Source organism: Camellia sinensis, chromosome 12 (assembly GCF_055761805.1).
Source record: "Camellia sinensis isolate YWXY chromosome 12, ASM5576180v1, whole genome shotgun sequence".
Classification (NCBI taxonomy): Eukaryota; Viridiplantae; Streptophyta; class Magnoliopsida; order Ericales; family Theaceae; genus Camellia; species Camellia sinensis.
Genome location: NC_138972.1, coordinates 124,035,386 through 124,054,385, shown reverse-complemented (window position 1 = coordinate 124,054,385; position 19,000 = coordinate 124,035,386). Strand labels below are relative to the sequence as shown.

General features: G+C 35.3%; 1 protein-coding gene across 6 annotated transcripts; it reads left to right on the top strand.

Annotated features, from left to right (window-relative positions):
* The first annotated feature begins 624 nt into the window (after positions 1 to 624).
* On the top strand, positions 625 to 17,584 carry LOC114288684 (uncharacterized). 6 transcript variants are annotated; one of them, XM_082899799.1, is made up of 6 exons: positions 625 to 1,079; positions 1,223 to 1,371; positions 2,319 to 2,410; positions 4,738 to 4,818; positions 4,893 to 4,943; positions 12,448 to 14,488. In XM_082899799.1, the coding sequence occupies exons 3-6, from the start codon at positions 2,355 to 2,357 to the stop codon at positions 12,572 to 12,574; spliced, it is 315 nt and encodes a 104-aa protein (XP_082755925.1). In that variant the 5' UTR covers positions 625 to 1,079; positions 1,223 to 1,371; positions 2,319 to 2,354; the 3' UTR covers positions 12,575 to 14,488. The 6 variants fall into 6 exon arrangements, 5 of the variants coding, with proteins under 5 accessions (XP_082755925.1, XP_082755928.1, XP_082755924.1 ...); XR_014347143.1 differs by lacking the exons at positions 1,223 to 1,371; positions 12,448 to 14,488 and adding exons at positions 15,980 to 16,650; positions 16,734 to 17,584 and having other exon boundaries at positions 648 to 1,079; positions 4,898 to 4,943; XM_082899800.1 differs by having other exon boundaries at positions 650 to 1,079; positions 1,298 to 1,371; positions 12,448 to 12,722.
* The last annotated feature ends 1,416 nt before the right edge of the window (positions 17,585 to 19,000 follow it).

Here is a 19,000-nt window from a genome sequence, read left to right as displayed (position 1 = left end):
GATCAACCATAACACTTCTTTTTAAACGTGTCAAGAAAAAGTCCCTACTTGCTTAGAAATCAAACAAGATTAGTTAAGATCATTCATAGTAGAATTAATGTGGTTGGATTCCCTAACCATCCCCTCCCATTCCCCTTCAACTAGTCTAGAAACATAAAACTCCAATTTCCTTAATGATCATAAATGTTAAAATTTTATAATTCACTCACAACGACATGTCAAATGAGTTGAGTGATACACGATTGAGTTTATGACAAAATTAAAAATTTAAAATATAACTTGTTGTAGTGAGTTTCAAATGGTGAATCCCTTTCTTTTTTTTTTCTTTTTGTAAATTATAAGCAATTTGGGCATTTGACCTAGGGAAAGGACATGGGGGCATGCTTGGCAAGAGTGTTATAACAATCCTGTGAATAAGACAGTATTGTTGGACAAGTATTAGTAAAGCATATGTTCTTTGCAAAATAAGGTTTCATGATATCTTCAAGCAGACCATGTTTGCACATCACTCCTCTCTGTAGTGTTTAACGACGTTTTTTAAACGTCGCTTTTTTTAAAAATCAAAACGGCACCGTTTCCGTAACCGATGGCGTTTTACGTCTTATCTCCCTCCCTCTCTTAAATGGGCGAGCGGGTGAATATCAAATATAATACATTTTGTAGCCCTAATCTCCCTAATCTCTCACTCACTCACTCCCTCGTTCCTCTCTCTCTGCTTCATCTCTCGCTGTAGCCCTAATCGAAGTTCTCTCTCGATTTCGATTTCGATTTCGAAATCTATGTTTCGGTTATTCTTTCTCAATTTCGAAGCTTATTTTGAATCTGAGAATAATTGTTAAAGCCTTTGTAAACCCTTATTTTGAATCCTCAAGCCTTCAAATCTCGCCTCTATCTCAACCCTCTCTAAACCCTTATCATTCTCACAGATTCATCTTTGAGATTCAGAGCGATTTCGATTTCGATTTAGAAGCTCCACCGTCACCACCGTCTGCACCGGCTCGATTTCTCTGATAGTAATGCAGATGATATATTTGGGGGTAGATCTTTAATGGGTCGGAATCTTCTTCATGCCAAGAAAGGTGCTTTTTTTCTTTTCAATCATACCCTTTTTAATCCATTGCTTTAATGGGTATTTTTCGTTTGAATTTTTTTGTTTTGTTTTGTTTTGTTTTGGGCGTTTATAATGCATGTATCTGCTGGATTTATATGCTTAAAATTTCAGCAAAATATATGACGATTGAACATTAACATATGGGGGTTTATCAATACGAAGTTCTCTCTCTCGATTCCTCTTCAGCTCGGTGATTCCTCGTAGTGATTCATCTCAGAGGGGGAACGATGACATTTGCATGCCTTTGATTCAACATTCAGGCAAGGACTCTGTTTTTTTAAATGGAAATTGAGGCAGGATATGTTATAACAGAAGCAATTCTGAAGATTGATACTGAAAGACCTTTTGTGATTAAATTTGCATTGTATGTCTCTTAAGTATAATGACACATTAATTTCAATACTTTATCTGAGATTATTTTGATCGATATCTGTTTTAAGAAATAAAGCATTTTTTTCCATCTATATTTATTCACCCACGATTCTGTTACAGAAGTTACTATCTTTCCTGCTACTTTTGTGTTTGTGGTCAATAATTGCCTCTGCCTAGTTGTTTCTTGCCTGTATTTTTTAATAATGATAGGTAGTATGTCCATTGTATGTGTAAAATATGTTGTCTATCCTTGTTTCTGTTAACTGTTTTTGGCTAGAGTGTTATTGGAAGTAGATGTGGAGGCATATTACTGACTCTGCCATCACTTCTATTACCGACTCTGCCATCACTGACTCTGCCATTATTTGAACCATTTATCAATTTGTGCCAGTTAAGATGGTTAAAAGCATGAGTGCTGGTGGTTGTATGCATGAGTGCTGGGTCTGGTGGTTGTGTGCATGAAAACTGAGATGGTTAAAAGCATGGTTGGAGGCACTACCTTGAATCATGATCGAGTTTTGGCTAAATCCGTACTGGGGCACTTTCTTTAGCTTCAGTCCTAGAGTTTTTCAGTTACTTTGCAAATGTGATTTATCTTATTGCATATTCAAGTCCCAACACATACTGCATTTGTAATGTAGCCAAGGGGTGTTGACTGTTCCAACTCGTCAAATTATACTTAATAATTTTTGTACCTTCATCTTGTCTACTTCTCTGGGATAGTTGTACAAACAACTATGAGTTTGCTAAGTTAAAGATACAATTTTTTTGCTACATCCTCTATCATTTGATTTTGTTTTACTTTATTGAGTGCTTTGAGATGGCATTGTTGTAGGCTTCTTGCTGGTCTGGGAGCAGCCAGGACAGGAATATGAGAAGCCCTTTCGAATCACTATATATCCAGCCATCCTTCGAATCTATTAGTTGGTATGCTTAGTATTAGTAATTATGGTGTCTTAGCTCCAATCTCTAGCTCTTAGTAAAACTCTTTTTTTTTTTTTTTTTTTTTTGTGTGTGTGTGTGTGTTTGATTTAGCTTATAATGGATTCCTGAAAACATGCTTTCCCAATAGGTGTTGTTAATGCTTTCCTTGTTTTATTTCTTGTTGTTTCTCATCATCGCTTGTGAAATTCATGAATGACAAGAGGAATGTTGCTTTTATGAATGTGCATAAATAAAATGATGGTAACAAATGATATAAACAAAGTGTAGCAAATTCATAGAACAATAGATCTGCACAGCAATTGCAGGGAACATATGCATGCACAAAATCAATTCTTCCTTTTCAAATCATATGACGAGATGTATGCCTTGCTACAAATTGTGATTTCCTGCTGATATTGATTTTAGATGAGTGCCAGTTAATGCTGTCTGTATGATTCTGTTACTGTTACTTCTAATAGCATTGCGTCATTCCAAATGTTTGAAAAATGGGTGGAAACATTAGAGAACCATAAAATAATAAAATCTCCTGCCTTCGTGAACCCTAAATTCTTTTAGCCACTAGACATTTTCATGCATTTGCTTGGCATCCAATTTTTGTTTCCGCATCTTCGCTTTGTCTTTTAAGAGTAAATATTAGTTATAACGGTGAAAGTACATGATAATATTACGAACCGCTACATAGTTGGGTAGTGTCAAATAATCTCATTTGTAGTATTTTATTGGCCGATGATACTATGAGGATGGTGTTACCGTTGCAGTCCATATTTGTTTCATCTTTTTAGACATGTTTGCTAAATCATTTGCACCTAATCAGAGAGATTCTCAGTGTGTGGTGAAATGCTGCTTTTTATGTTGTCTTGAGATGGTTGGTGCGTCTATTATGCTCTGCCTTTTATCCATCCCTACCAGTCAATTTTTTATTTTTTGGCCATCCATCCACAAGTTTTCAAGACCTTGACTGCTTTTTACTGTTCAACAGAATCTTTAAATGGAAGGAATCAGTGAATTTGGTTATACCTTTTGAAAGTTATTTTATTGCTTTTAATAGCAAAACTTTGCTTTTTTGTGTGTAAAAGAAGAGTATTTTTAAAAATACCAATTATATAATAGCTTAATTTTTATTGAAATTTCCAGTGAAAAACCAATGAGCAGTTTGTTGCTTAAGTATTGTTAGGTTGAACGAGCTGTCTTACAATCCATTATGTGCGTATGTCATTTCTCGCATTATATCATTTTCTTTCCTGGGAATTACCAGGACAAGACAGGAGGCAATGAAAGCAACCACTACATTTTGGCTGTTATTTTTTTTTAGGTTGATGATTGCTCTTTGGATATCATCTTATGTGATAATGGGTCTTATCTTTATTTTTTATTTTTTCAGATGGTGGTCTTATCTTTTATTTAGATATTAATAACACTATTATTTTTGCTTAGTTACGATAATATGTATATTTATATATATATTCTTAATATTTTTGGGACATGGGTTCCCTCACCATTGTTGGGGAATTGTGTTAATAGACCAAAACAAGTGTTAGGATAGGGTACAATGATGGATTTTGTATCAAACAACTATGTCCAGTACATGCTATTGGATTTTGTGTGTATGGTTCAAGTTGGTTTTCTTTGCAGATCATTTAATCACTATTCTCTTTTACTCATTGAATGCATAAAAAGTTCTGAACTTGAAATAGCACAGATGGTGCAGGTGCCACTGCCATAGCTATGCTTTATGTATGCAATTCTTAAAGTGGACATTGTCATTGTAGACTGCTTCAATGACTATGATTTTGCATTAAGCTATTTCAGTCTTATAAAACTCCTTGTTAGTTTGAGACTAGGAAGGTGGATGAAGGTAGATCCTGCTGTACATAACTGTTTAACTAGTTGTGAGCCTTTGAATTAGTTTTTGATCAAAACAGAGAATATAAAAGCTCTTAGAGCAAAGAATTGGATATATAGACATTATGGATTTTCATAAAGACTGGTTTCAGGTTCTTTTTTTATTCTGTTTTTGTAGGGAAACTTCTCCACTAATTGGACTATTTAATTCTGTTCATTTCTCTGCATGTTGTGTGGTTTGAAAATTTAATGAAGTCTAGAATTAGGTGAGGCTAGGGATTATAATTTTTTTATCAATTGAAGAATAAGTTCATTTATAGAAAATGTACCAATGTGTGTCTCCCATGTACACTAGAGGTTCACAAACCCCCATTATATAGGCAACAGGTATTTTAACTATTTTTACTAGTTATTACTTTAAATTGCCTAGAGCTTATCTACAACTTAAGCCTCTTATTGAATGATAGGTTGTGGATTCACTTAGTAGTCATCCCACTATTCGGCCAATGTCACGTCAACAACAATCTCATGCATTTTCATCCCAAGAGGTGAGCAATCATTTAATCGAAGCTTTTTTGACAAATACAATATCTTATTAATTATAATACCTGTTCTTATTAAGTATAGGTTCACCTTTCAAAGAAAGAGAAGAAGAAGAAGAAGAAGTAACAAGGTAAAAGTACTAACATCACTAGTTTTTAATTTCTCACTTTTCTAAATCTATTAAGACATGATGTGATTTGGTGTTGGAAATTAGTGAATAATTGTAGATTGGGAAAAGACCTAGAAAGGAGAAGAGTGGGTTTTAGTTTGGAAACAAATTAAAAACTGAAAAATTAAACGCAATGCAACACATCTTTGCGCGATATTGAGATTGGATAACCTGAAAAAATGAGGAAAATGAAAAATTGGAGTGATACAATTTGGTTGTTTTTAGTTTGGAAACAAATTAAAAACTTGAATTAAGCCAAATCAGCCACATGGTTTTATATATTAACCTAGAAAATAGTACCTTGAAAAACATCCAAATCTTGTGGGATATTTGGCAATATTCTGTGCCTTTTGGTCGATGCAGCAAGTAGCCGAGTGAGTAATGGCCAAGGTTGTTAAAATCGGGATCCTAAGTAGGATCAGTGAGAGGGTCTAGTGGATCGGATCGTAGGATTGGATCGAGGATCGTAAGATCTTACTTTCTATTAAAAAAAAAGATAAAAATTAAAATTAAAATGATACATATTAAAAATAAGGTGAAAAATCATAAAATCTACGATCCTACTTGCGATTCTACCTACGATCCTATACGATCCTACTTGCGATCCTACCTACGATCCTATACGATCCTGTTATAACATCGATCCTACAACGATCTGGATTGTTTTGGCAAAGTAGGATCGTGATTTTAACAACCATGGTAATGACAATGGTGCAAGGTTTTGCTGGTAAGACGATGAATTAAAAATGCCGCCTCTACTAATATAACGATGTTTTTCAAACGCCACAAGGCTATAGCGACGGCCGCATTGTCGGCGTTTGTTACTAAATGTCACAAAAAGAATTAGCGACGTTTTTAGTACCTATAGCGGCATTTTAAAAATATTTTTAGAACATTTTACGAAACAAATTTTTTAATTATTCAAATAAATAAATAAATAAATTGGATGCCCTTAAAGGTGGAGTGTGTAATGAAAAAGAGGGGGTTGCTCCATTGCCACCTATGTCGAGGCAAGCCTTATCATTATTTGATTCTTCAAGAGGCAATTTCATTATTATTATTTTTTTTTTGAACAATTTGCATATTTTTTACTAATATATTCTGATAAATATTAATGTCACGCTTCATAATCAGTAATCAAAGTTTAACTAGTTTTTCACACTATAACCCTCATTTGTCCAAAAAAAAAAATTTTTTTTTAGCAGATAAAATAAACGATGCATGTTTAGTCTCGTCATAAATTACTTGTTATATATGAAGTAGGAGAATTTTATGTATTTGGGATTAATCGGAATAAAATTCCAAAAATGCTAGTGAAAAAATAAAATAAATTTTGGAGACCCCTGTTGAATCAATTACTCACAAATTTGGGGCTTTTGTTTTTGACACGTAAGTTATTCACCTAGTCTTGAAAGAAGAGTGAAAATGGGAAGACAGAGTAGTGCGACTACAAAAGAAACAATAATGTTTTATTATTAGTCTAGATAAAAGAGGACACTAAACTCACTTGATTTGATATGATCCGATCTGAACTCTACAAATTTTGTACAATCAAATTAACAAACAGTTTTGAGTTTTGTTTAACAATTGGCTAGATCATTCCCAAATAGACTCATTATAGGATAAGATTAGACATATATTATAAGACGAAATTACATACACTATTTTTCTTATCATCTAAACTCAAAATTAGTTATTCAAATTGCATTTTTTACCCATTCCATGTGATTTGAAAGATTCAAATCGGGTTGATACCTGAACAAATGGGTTGCCCCGGTTGATAAGGAATATGTTACCCGGCTCATTGATAGATAGGTAGGTGAAGGTTTTTTGGTTGGGATCAAACCCGGGACGACGAGTCATTGCTTAAGCAAATCCAAAAATACAGTTAGACCTGGCCAACTTTTTTGGATCAAAAAGAAATGTACATATGAAATTCATTTTAAGTGTAGATATATATTGTTGATCATATGGTGTAGCAATGGAAGTCGGTTTGCCTACCTAATGATAAAAGGACCACACGAATAGAGGAGTCAATGGAATCATCATTACCATTTGATGTCTTAGAGCTATGATGATTAAATTCAACAATTATATAGTTAAAAAAAAAAGGTGCATTTACCAATTGTGTAACATCAAAAACAAAGAATGGGAAATTGTTCAACTCATATAACACATTCAAACCACACGTATGAGCTTGGATGTATGCGACTTTATGGTTTGACTTTTGGGTTATAATGTATTTGTTTAAGGGTACATTACAATTTGCCCGTTATTTTTTTTTCACTTTAATCTTTAAAATATGTAATTATTTTCAATTTGCATCAACAACAAATGTCCATCTAAAATTGTACCAAAAATTTAATGTCTGTGTCACGTCTCTCAAATTTACGGTGTAAAAGAAAAAAAATATAATATTTTTAGTATAAATGTGACAAAAAATATAGTAATACTTAAAAAGGTTAATATGAGAAATTACCTATTGTAATCATATGGTTGTCCTTAAGTTTGAGTCAAATAAAATATCACATGTCACAATCTGATATCACATGATATTGGCATGACATTTTTCTATTTAATTTGAGATAAACATTAGTTATTGGTCTAAATTAAAAAGAATTACATACCTTGAGAACCAAAAGTTTTAAAAAATAGTAATAATAAAAATTAAAAATCATAGTTAAAATAATTTAGGAGAGAGAAAATGAAATTGACCTTTGGTTAAACGATGCGTGCACACACATGTAAACGGCCTATCTTTCGGCTTAAAGTAAACTTTCCTTTGATTGTTTTTTATGCTCATAATTAGTCCTACTCAAATATTAACACATTAACCAGTTTAAGTATGTACCGATGATGATCCAAAATTTGCGATTTTGATTTTATGATACCCTAGTGAAGAAACATTATTTACGGGTTTATGTTTTATAACTACACCAGAAAATAGTCTATTCCCTTGTCCTAGAAGATTGATTGGTTAATATTAATATTTTATATATTAGGCAATGAGAATAACTAATGTCACTAATTCACCAATCAAAGAGTTAGATTTTTTTCGTAGTTTGTCTGCAATAATCTTGTGTCTTTTTTGTCATAACAATACATATTAATAAAATATAAATTTTAATGGGTCGAGTTAAAATTGAAAGAAAATGATAACAAAAAAACGTTTTAATTTTTTATTTTTATTTTCCTTGTCCCACATTGATTTCTTATTAATTTCTTGCGCTTTTTATATGTAGACCTTTGTTATTGGGTAAGGGCCAAGAATGTGGGGGAAACTATGTAAACTTTTGGCCATATGTGTGAAGTCCATATATATATATGTTTTTTTTTTTTTTTTTCTCTTTTTTTCTCATTGATTTATAGTAAGATTCATTTCTTTTTATAATTAACAATGATTAAGGAATTAACTAGCAATTTCATAATTCGAGGGATTTTGATTGATTTATAATTAAAGGAATTTTTTTGATCAAATCTTTGATTCATTTCTTTGCCCCTTATTTTTTTTCCCTCACGTTAATCTTTAAAGTATCTAATTATTTTCAATTTGCATCAACAAATAATGTCCATCTAAAATTATACCAAAACTTTCATGTCTTTGTCATGTCTCTCGAATTTATGGTGTAATAGAAAAAAAATGAGTGGTGGTACAGAGCCCGAATGGGCAACGGCTCGAATGGCTCAAAAAAAATTTTCCTATTTTTTTTTTTTTTTTTTTTCTTTTCAGCCGGAGAAAGGAGGAAGACGAAGGAGGGGGAGGGGGAGGGGGAGGAAGGAATGGAGGGGGCCTAAAAAATGGAGGAGGTGGCGGCGGAGGCGGAGGCGACGAGCGGGGCAGAGCCGACGAGGGGCGGAGGCGACGATCGGGGCAGAGCCGGCGACGATCAGAGCAGAGCAGCGAGGCGGCGAAGGCGGAGGCGCGGCGATCGGCTATCGGCGACGACGACGGCGACGGCCTCTCCCTCTCCCTCTCCCTCTCCCTCTCTTTCTCTCCTCCCTCTCTCTCGCCTCTGCTTCTCAGGTTCAAAACGAAGAAGAAGAAGAAGAAGAAGAAAAGAAAGAAGAGGAAGGAAGAAGAAGAAAAAAAAAAAAAAAAAATCAAAACCCAAAACGACGTCGTTTTGGGTTTTGAGCCACTAATTTCGGGCCCTCAAACATTATTCAAAAAAAATATAATATTTTAAGTATCAATGTGACAAAAAATATAGTAACACTTAAAAGGTTAATGTGAGAAATTACTAATTTTAATTCTATGGTTGTCCTTATGTTTGAGTCGAATAAGATATCACATGACATTGGCATGACATTTTTCTAGCTAATTTGAGATAAATATTAGTTGTTGGTCTAATTTAAAAAGAATTACATACCTTGAGAACCAAGGGTGTGTTTGATTGGGGGGATTAGGAGGGGGGACTATCCACTATTTGGATTGTAATCCAAACAGTGCACCTTATCCGTCGTTTGATTTTTTTTTAGTCCGGCGGACTCCATGTCCGGCCGGACTCCATGTCCCCCATATGGGGGACTATCCTGTCCTGGGGGGGGTGGGACAGAAAGTGGGGGACTAATCACTGTTTGGATTATATGCGAAAATGACCATTTTGACCCTCTACTATTTAATTATGTATTATATTTAATAAAATTCAATAAAATTTAAATGTCTCAATTTAAAAATAAAATAATTTTATTTAACTTTTTATTAATGTTTTATTTATTTAATTTTTTAAAATAATTTTTTATAGATATTTTATTGATGTTTTATTTTAAAATTTTGTTTATGTTTTATTTAATTTCATTGTTTAAATTTAATAGATGTTTTAATAGATGTTTTATTTAAACAATTAAATGTTTAATTTCAACAATAAATAATTTCATTTATTTAAATTATGTTTTATTTAAACATTTAAACATTTGTACATCAACATGTTTATTAAATTATTTCAACATCTGTACATCAACATGTATATTTATTTAACATCTATTAAATTATGTTTTAATACGTCAACATTTGATTACATCTACATTTGTTAATTGTTAATTACATCAACATTTGTTAATTGTTTAAACATAATCTATACATCAACATTTATTTAATTGTTAATTGTTAATTGTTAATTGTTTAAACATAATCTGTACATCAAAATAATTTCAATGTTAATTGTTTAAATAAAAATTTAAACATTTAACCATTAGTATGTTTACTTTCAACAATAAATTTTTATTTGTTTAAATAAAAATAATCTATACCAGTCAAATTTTTTTTATCAATATTAGTATGTTTAAATATCTTTAAACAAAATTTAACCATTAGTATGTTTAATGTTTACTAAAAATAATTAAAATATTAAAGATATGTTTAATATTGCTATTACATAGTAAACAATTGAAAAAGGGTAAAATAGTCTTTTGTTCATTTATCCTATCCAGTCCGTCCAACCAAACGTTGGATTCACTAAAAATAGTCCTATCTAGACATCTAATCCCATGAAAAAACAAACACAGGATACATATCCAATCCGACCAAATAGTCCGGGGGATTCACAGTCCCAGGATTCAAGTCCGATGGATTCTAATCCCCCATTTTCCAGTCCGTCCAATCAAACACACCCCAAAAGTTTAGAAAGATAGCAATAATAAAATTTAAAAATCAAAGTTAAAATAATTTAGGAGAGAGAATGAAATTGACCTTTGGTTAAATGATGCGTGCACACATATGTAAACGGCCTATCTTTCGGCTTAAAGTAAACTTTCCTTTGATTGTTTTTGTTGCCCATAATTAGTCCTACCCAAATATTAACACATTAACCAGTTTAGGAATGTACTGATAATGATCCAAAATGTCCATTTTGATTTTATGATACCCTAGTAAAGATACATGATTTACGGGTTTATGTTTTATAGCTACACTTGAAAATATTCCACTCCCTTCTTCGTGAAGATTGATTGGTTAAATATCAATATTTTATATATTAGGCAATGAAAATAACTATTGTCACTAATTCACCAATCTAAAAGTTGGATTTTTTTTCGTAGTTTGTCTGCAATAATCTTGTGTCTCTTTTGTCATAGCGAGACATATTAATAAAATATAAATTTTAATGATTCGAGTTAAAATTGAAACAAAATGATATAAAAAAAGGCTCTAATTTATTATTTTTACTTTTTTTCATTTTGCTCCTTGTCCCACATTGATTTCTTATTAATTTCTTACACCTTTTATATACAGACCTTTGTTATTGAGTAAGGGCCAACAATGTGGGGGAGACTATATAAACTTTGGGCCATATGTGGGAAGTCCATATATATATATATGTTTTTTTTCTCTTTTTTTTCTCATTGATTTTTTGTAGTATTCATTTCTTTTTGTAATTAACTATGATTAGGGAATTAACTAGCTATTTCATAAGTCAAGAGATTTGAGTGATTTATAATTCAAGAAATTTGTTTGATCAAATCCTTGATTCGTTTCTTTGCCTCTTATTTTTTTTCCTCACTTTAATCTTTAAAGAGTGTAATTATTTTCAATTTGCATCAACTAATGTCCATCTAAAATTATTTGAAACTTTCACGTCTTTATCACGTCTGTCGAATTTATGGTGTAATAACAAAAAAATATAATATTTTAAGTATTAATGTGACAAAAAATATAGCAATACTTAAAAGGTTAATGTGAGAAATTACTAATTTTAATTCTATGGTTGTCTTTAAGTTTGAGTCGAATAAGATATCACATGTCACAAATTGATATCGCATGATATTGGCATGACATTTTTCTATCTAATTTGAGATAAAACATTAGTTATTGGTCTAAATTGGATAGAATTACATAACGGGAGAACCAAAAGTTTAGAAAAATAGTAATAATAAAAATTAAAAATCAAAGTTAAAATAATTTAGGGGATAGAAAATGAAATTGACCTTTGGTTAAACGATGATGCGTACACACATATGTAAATGGCCTATCTTTCGCCTTAATGTAAACTTTCTTTTGATTGTTTTTTATGCCCATAATTAGTCCTACCCAAATATTAACACATTAACCAGTTTAGGTATGTATTGATGATGATCCAAAATTTTTGATTTTGATTTTATGATACCCTAGTGAAGATACATGATTTACGGGTTTATGTTTTATAGCTACACTTGAAAATAGTCCATTCCCTTGTCCTAGAAGATTGATTGGTTAAATATCAATATTTTATATATTAGGCAATGAGAATAACTAATGTCACTAATTCACCAATCAAAAAGTTTGATTTTTTTTCGTAGTTTGTCTGCAATAATCTTGTGTCTTTTTTGTCATAACTGGACATATTAATAAAATATAAATTTCAATGGTTCGAGTTAAAATTGAAAGGAAATGATATAAAAAAAAGCTTTAATTATTATTATTATTATTTTTTCATTTTGCTCCTTGTCCCACATTGATTTCTTATTAATTTCTTTCACTTTTTATATGTAGATCTTTGTTATTGAGTAAGGGCCAAGAATGTGGGGCTTATTTGCAAAGATTCATGCAAACGAATCTTCGTAGGAAGCGCAATTCCGCATTTCTTAGAAAGAAACGTGTAAGAATCGCGTTTCTTTAGAGAGAGAAACATGATCCTTTCCAAGATGGGATCGTTGGTGGAAAAGAAAAGCAAAACAGAGAGATACACCCGAACTCGCAGAATACGCAGAGAGAAACCCTAACTCGAATACAGAGAGATAAAAACCCTAAAAGATAGGCACATAGAGAGAAATAGAAAGAGAAAGGGTGAAGAAGGACCTGTTGAAGCCCTAATCTGTTATTCTTCTTCGTTCTTTATTTTTCTTCTTCTGTTCATCTCCATGAGTCTGCGCGATCGTCTCTCTCTCGCTTTTGACTTTGTCTCTTGCTTGTGTTGAACTCATCGACTCTGCGCGATGGTTTCTCTCTCTTCTTTCTGATCAATCGTCTCTCTCTCTCTCTCTCTCTCTCTCCTCTTCTCTCCTCTGTTCTATTCGTTTGATGTCCCTAATTCCTTATTATACGTATATATATATATATTAACAAAAAAAAACCCTTTTTTTTTTTCCTTTCCTCTTTTTTCTATTTTTTTTTGAATATTCTTATTTTCTCAACTTAAACATACATAAAATAAATTATTTTTTTTGTAAGAAAAAATTAGTTTGTAAATAAAATTTGATATTAAAGTAAATAAATAAAATTTAAAAATAAATAGATAAATAATATATATATATATATATATTTTAATTTTACATATAATGAATAAAGTTATATATTGTCAAGTCTTTTTATTTGATTAGATGATTAAGAATTAATGATATTTTGTATTAGTGATGAATTTTCTAATGGGATTCTATTATATTTTTGTGTAGCAATGTAAGTCATCAAATTTAATATATTTAAATAAAGCCACTCCAAAATTTTTGAATTAATTTTATTTATATATGCATAATATACATATATATATATATATATATATATATATTGTATGGGAAATAAATAAACTTTCTCGTATAATCCTGTTGATCAAGATTGCGCTCCTCCGTACGTCATCGTTTTACTCCCTGAAAGCACAAACGTGAGCTAGCCGGCGGGTGTGTGCCGGATACCTCTCCGATGTCTAAGTCAGCCAAGTAGACAAATAGACAAAAAGCTCTGTGAATTCGAGAATCAAAGTTGTGTTACCTCTCCATAGGTGATGTTGTGAGCTTTTATAGGTTCCGTGTGGTATAATCCTAGTAGGACTCTTACTCCTTCATGTAGAGTCTTCTTAGGAGTCATACTCCTGAAAGATAATGCTTATCCTTTAACACCCTCCTCACTGCTTAAACCAAGTGAGATGGTTTTACCATGGTCGGACTCCAATATGACCGAGGTAAGCATGGCTATGCTAAGCCGCAGACTAGACCGAGCTAACTTTAGCTCGGCTCTTCCATTCACTGCTCTTACCCCGGTTTCTCCCAGTGCTAACCATGGTATGTCTCGACCGGGATAACGAATAACATGGTCCTGACCGGGATAACTTTGTGTGTGATGACTGAGTTTACCGTAAGCTTTTGGGGACCGGAGCAACTTCAAGCCTCTTTTGGACCGGAGTAATTTTATGGCCTTTTTACTCAGCCTTTCGTACTGTGGCCCATAACGGCCCATTACCTAGCTCGGCCCAATTTTCATATAAATTACCCTCTCAATTGCCTCTTAATTCCATCTGCGCAGCATGATAGGGATTTCCTTGCCTACCAGCCGAGCTAAAAACTTTAATCTTGTTACCGAGCTAAGCTTTTAAGCTTTTCCAGCCGAGCTAAAACTCTTTTAGCCTTTCCTGCCGAGCTAAATTCACACCGGGCTCTAGCTGTTCGGTCAAAACGTCTATTTAATCAGAGCAACTGAACCGCTTCTCATTTCAATGACACGTGGCATACTCCGATTGGCCCAGGGCAGCTGTCACGCCGTCCTCGTACCCCGTGTTTTTTGAACAGTCCCGCCCAAATTTTGGGCCTTCCATCAAAACAAATCTTTTCGATCTTTTTTTTTTTTTGAATCATTCACACCGCTATTCACCTCCTTTTCTCTCTCTCTTCGAGCCTCCATTGTTCTTCAACTTTGCAACTGTGAAGCTTGTGGTCCTTGCTGCTCTCTACTTCCATTTCCTTCCTCTTAACCTGGTAAGTAATACAAATCTGTTCTCTTTTTACACTGTATTGTTTTCAATCCACAGCATATTGTTTATGTGCCTTTTGCAAAACACATTTTTGCTTTTCCTTGCGTTTTCTGGGAAAAACCTTACAAGAACCACTTGTATTTCACTAAGCAATCTGTAGAACACTGTATTTGATCCAAAATCACAATATAACCGAACTAGGAAGTTGTTTGTAGTTGATGTCAATCTAGCCAGACTATCAACCGGACTAGCACTTCATGCTAAACTAGTAGTTTCATCATGTCGAACCATCTTTTGTTTCATTTATCTTAGCTTGGGCTAATTGATCCGTGCTACGTTTGTAATAGTATGCTTGAAAGCCTCGACCATGACCGAGCTTCAACTCGGGGCTAAACCAGCCTTCTTAGTTCAAACCGAACTAAGAATGCTGCCCCTATAGGCTCAGCCGGGCTAACAAATCCCTTGCTCAAACCGAGCTAGCAAACCTTCGCTTAAACCGAGCTAACAGATCCCTTGCTCAAACCGAGCTAAGACATGAAGCAATTCACATAGCCGAGCTAGGGCTTTATTTATCTTGCCTGTGTTTCTTTTAGCACGGTCCAACGATCTGTGCTTAACCTTTGGTTTTCACTTTGCAGACTTAGGTTGCTCAGACACTCTTTTGAGCGCTTAATCGAGCTACTCGGCACCATTCTCCGACCGAGCTAACACCCAAGTATAATTTATTCATAACTTAAACCATAAATGGGAAAGTATAGGTATTTAGTTAACACCTGGTGGTATGGCTGAATTCCGAAAAGATTATAACATCCCCGACGATGTTCACCTCACCTTAGCCAACCTAGAAACCGTTCCTTGGGGCAAACAGGGCTTTGTCCCTTTTAATGTTATTACCATTGTGGAGTGCGGTCTACGCTTCCCTGTACAGTCCTTACTTTGTGAATTCCTCAGACAAACCAAACTCTGCCCTACCCAACTTTCCACCAATTCTTACTGCATAATAAACGGAATAGCCGAGCTAAACCGCCGGGCTGGCCTTAACCTCGGTCTTGCCGAGCTCTTCCACCAGTATTCCATAGGATCAGCCGAAGATGGCTGGGTTTACTACTTACGAATAAAGCGCTGACGTGAAAAAATAATAAAGGACACACCGGACAAAGACTTGAACGATGATTTTTTCTGGGTATCTGGGAATTTTGAAGACTATCAAGCCCAGATCCCAAGCCACAGAATAAACTGGAACAAGGGTGTAGTCGGTAGGGTTACCTCGGCTTTACTGCATTCTTCTTGTTATTTCAGTTTTTTGATTGTGAACCGAACTAAATGTTGTCTTCTTTTTTGCAGATAGGAACTTTCTTAAGTCCCAATATAGCTACCCCAACTTGAACGTGCTTCGCGCCGCGCTGCGATATCCAGACCGAAGTTGGACTGACCTGCTAAATTTTGAGCCGACCTACCGATACAGTGGAAAACGAAGGACCAGGGTAACTGACTTTTTGCTAGAAGCCTCTCCTGAACCGGACCCATCCTTGCCTCAAATCAACCTTATCCCACTTACTGCCGAACAAGAAATGGCCAAGAAGAGAGCCGTGCGAGCCCTTCTTACCGAAACAAACCCAACTGAGGTACTTCCAGCCGGTCAACCTTAGGAGACCGTGGTGGCCCTTCCATCTCATCAACCCTCATCATCCCGCCAAAGGAAGCGTGCCCGGACTACTCCAACCGAGCAACGTCTGGTTGATGAAGACGAAACCGTGGTTCCCCAAACCACTCTACCAACTCCTCCACCGAGCCCACAGCCGGAGCGTTCAGACCGAGCTAGCTCTTCTAAGTGGGCTCCAAAAATCACCTTTCAGAACCGTGCTATCACGGATTCTGACTCAGTGGTCGCAGAGAAAGACCACCTGATGGCATTCAACCTGGCTAAAGGTGTTTGCCTTCCAGTCGACGTGAGGCACCACAACCACCTGACCGAGCTAAAGGCCCTTCGCTCGTCCACAAAATCCATGGTGCTGGTAAGTTGCCCTTTTTTCTTTATTTTTTTTGATTTTCTCAACTGTCTACTCGGTTTAAAAGGTTACTCTCTATCCTTTTGCAGGCTATACAGAAAAACCACATTGCGCACAGGCGAGTGTTGGAACTTAAGAAAAGAATAAGGCAGGCCATGGCAGAAGCGGATGCCAAATCGGCAGAGCTGAAAGAATGTCAACAGAAGACGGCCGAGCTAGAGGCCGAGGTGACCGTCTAACCGGACTAGTTACCTCGACTAATACTGATAAACAAAAGGCTCTGGCCGTGATGAAAGAAAAATACCTGCGTGAGCTAGCCAAGCTTGAAGGAAAAAAGAAAGCCGAAATAACGGAGCTTGAGAAGAAGCTGGAGGCTGCAGAGGACCGGGGCTTTAAAGAGGGTGAAGCCCTATACATCAAGCAGTGTGAAGCTGCAAAGGATCTTTTCTTTAAATGCGGGTGGAGGGGTGCTGTGGTGCAGCTCGGTCATGGGCCTGAGACCGAGGTCTGCAATCCTCCTCAATACTTCATACCGAGCTCACTGGCGGAGTATGTTGCTACCACTCAGCAACGGTTTCTTGAAGATTTAGATGATGAATAAACCGTGCCCAATGATACCACGGTTGTCAATGATCCCGCCTGTCAGTCGGCTCGGTCGGAGCCAACGGTGGAAGACCTGACTGTCGAACTACCCAACTGAAACCGTGCTTCCAATCGAGACCATACTCCCGACCGAAACCGAGCTTCCAACTGAAATCGGGCTGCGAGTTGAACTTGATGCGGATCTTGATGATCTGTTTGCCTGACTTTCATTTCTCTTCTTTTTGTTTGATTTCTGTATTTTCTTTTCTTTGCTTTTGGACACAGATTGTAACCAGGCTGAGGCCCCATCCTTTGTACTTGCTTTGAATTTTTAATGAAGTCTGCTTTTTTGTTCCAACTCTTATTTCGGTTGATCTCTATGCTTGTACTTTACTTTCTAGCTGAAGTCTTGGATGCGGTACAACATTCTCTTGCCGAGATACTTTATCCCGGTGATAATCGTTGCAACTATAAGTATACCTGCCAACCACTCCTTAGCCGAGATACTTACCTTGGTTAAAGAGTACTAAGAGTTGGTTTAGTCCAGCCAACCACTCTTTAGCCGAGATACTTACCTCGGCTGAAGAGTACCAAGAGTTGGTTTAATCCAGCCAACCACTCTTTAGCCGAGATACTTACCTCGGTTGAAGAGTACAAAGAGTTGGTTTAATCCAGCCAACCTCTGAATTGGTTATTCCTGCAATTTAGAATAAAGTGTTTGGTTATTCTGACCAAACGTCCTGCAGCCTGGATCCTTATCCTGGCCTTAGGAGGGGTGTTGATTTTTTCAGCTAACCTCTAGATTGGTTTTTTCAGCCAATCTAGAGTAAAGTGTTTGGTTATTCCGACCAAACGTCCTGCAGCCTGGATCCTTATCCTGGGTTTAGGAGGGTGCATAGTTGGTTATTCCGGCCAACTGTGCTTTCAATGTCCCTAACTCACTAAAAGACGATCTTTTACAGAAGGAAACAACTATACTGAAAAGAAGCTACTTATTTTATTGAGAAAGGAAAAAATTACAAGCATTCTTGAAAATTAGCAGTGTTCCATGGTCTGGGCATTGCTTTGCCATCCTTATTTTCCAAGTGGTATGCCCCTTTGCCAGCTAATCCCACCACTTTGTAAGGTCCTTCCCAATTAGGCCCTAACTTGCCATCTCTTGGTACCACGGTGTTTCCCATCACTTTGCGCAGTACCCAATCTCCGATTTTGAATTGTCTTGGATGTACTGGCCTTGTTTGGTTTGTGTTTCTCAAAAAATTTTGGGAAAAATTCTCTACAAATAAGTTTTCAAAAGTAATCAAACCAAACAAATTTTCTCAAATTTTTTTTTTCAAAACTTGTTTGGTTTACAAATTTTCCAAACAAATCTCTCTCTCATACACATCAAATCAATCACTTTTTTCAAAACTCTCTCACAAAATAATTTTTCAAAACATCTTTTGAAAAAAAACCAAACCGAACAAATTTTCGTGCTTTTTATCTCAAAACATGTTTCTCAAATACAAACCCAACAAGGCTACTGTTTTGTTATCCTTTTTGGACAACTCTTGTTGGTACGAGACAATGTGAACCAGTGCTCTTTCTCTTCTTTCTTCGGCGAGGTCGAGCTCCAATGCTATGGCTTCTCCATTCAAGTCTGGATCAAAATTTTCGCTTCTAATTGTAGGGAGGCCAACTTCCAGTGGGATTACTGCCTCCATGCCATAGGCTAAAGAGAATGGTGTCTCTCCAGTTGATCGCCGAGGTGTCGTACGGTAAGTCCACAGAACAT

Excerpts from the sequence above, each read along its gene's own strand:
- LOC114288684 (XM_082899798.1), top strand. Across the intron at positions 4,819-4,892 it reads ATGCATTTTCATCCCAAGAG|TATAGGTTCACCTTTCAAAG; the intron begins GTGAGCAATCAT and ends GTTCTTATTAAG. Across the intron at positions 4,944-12,447 it reads GAAGAAGAAGAAGTAACAAG|ATCTTTGTTATTGAGTAAGG; the intron begins GTAAAAGTACTA and ends TTTTATATGTAG.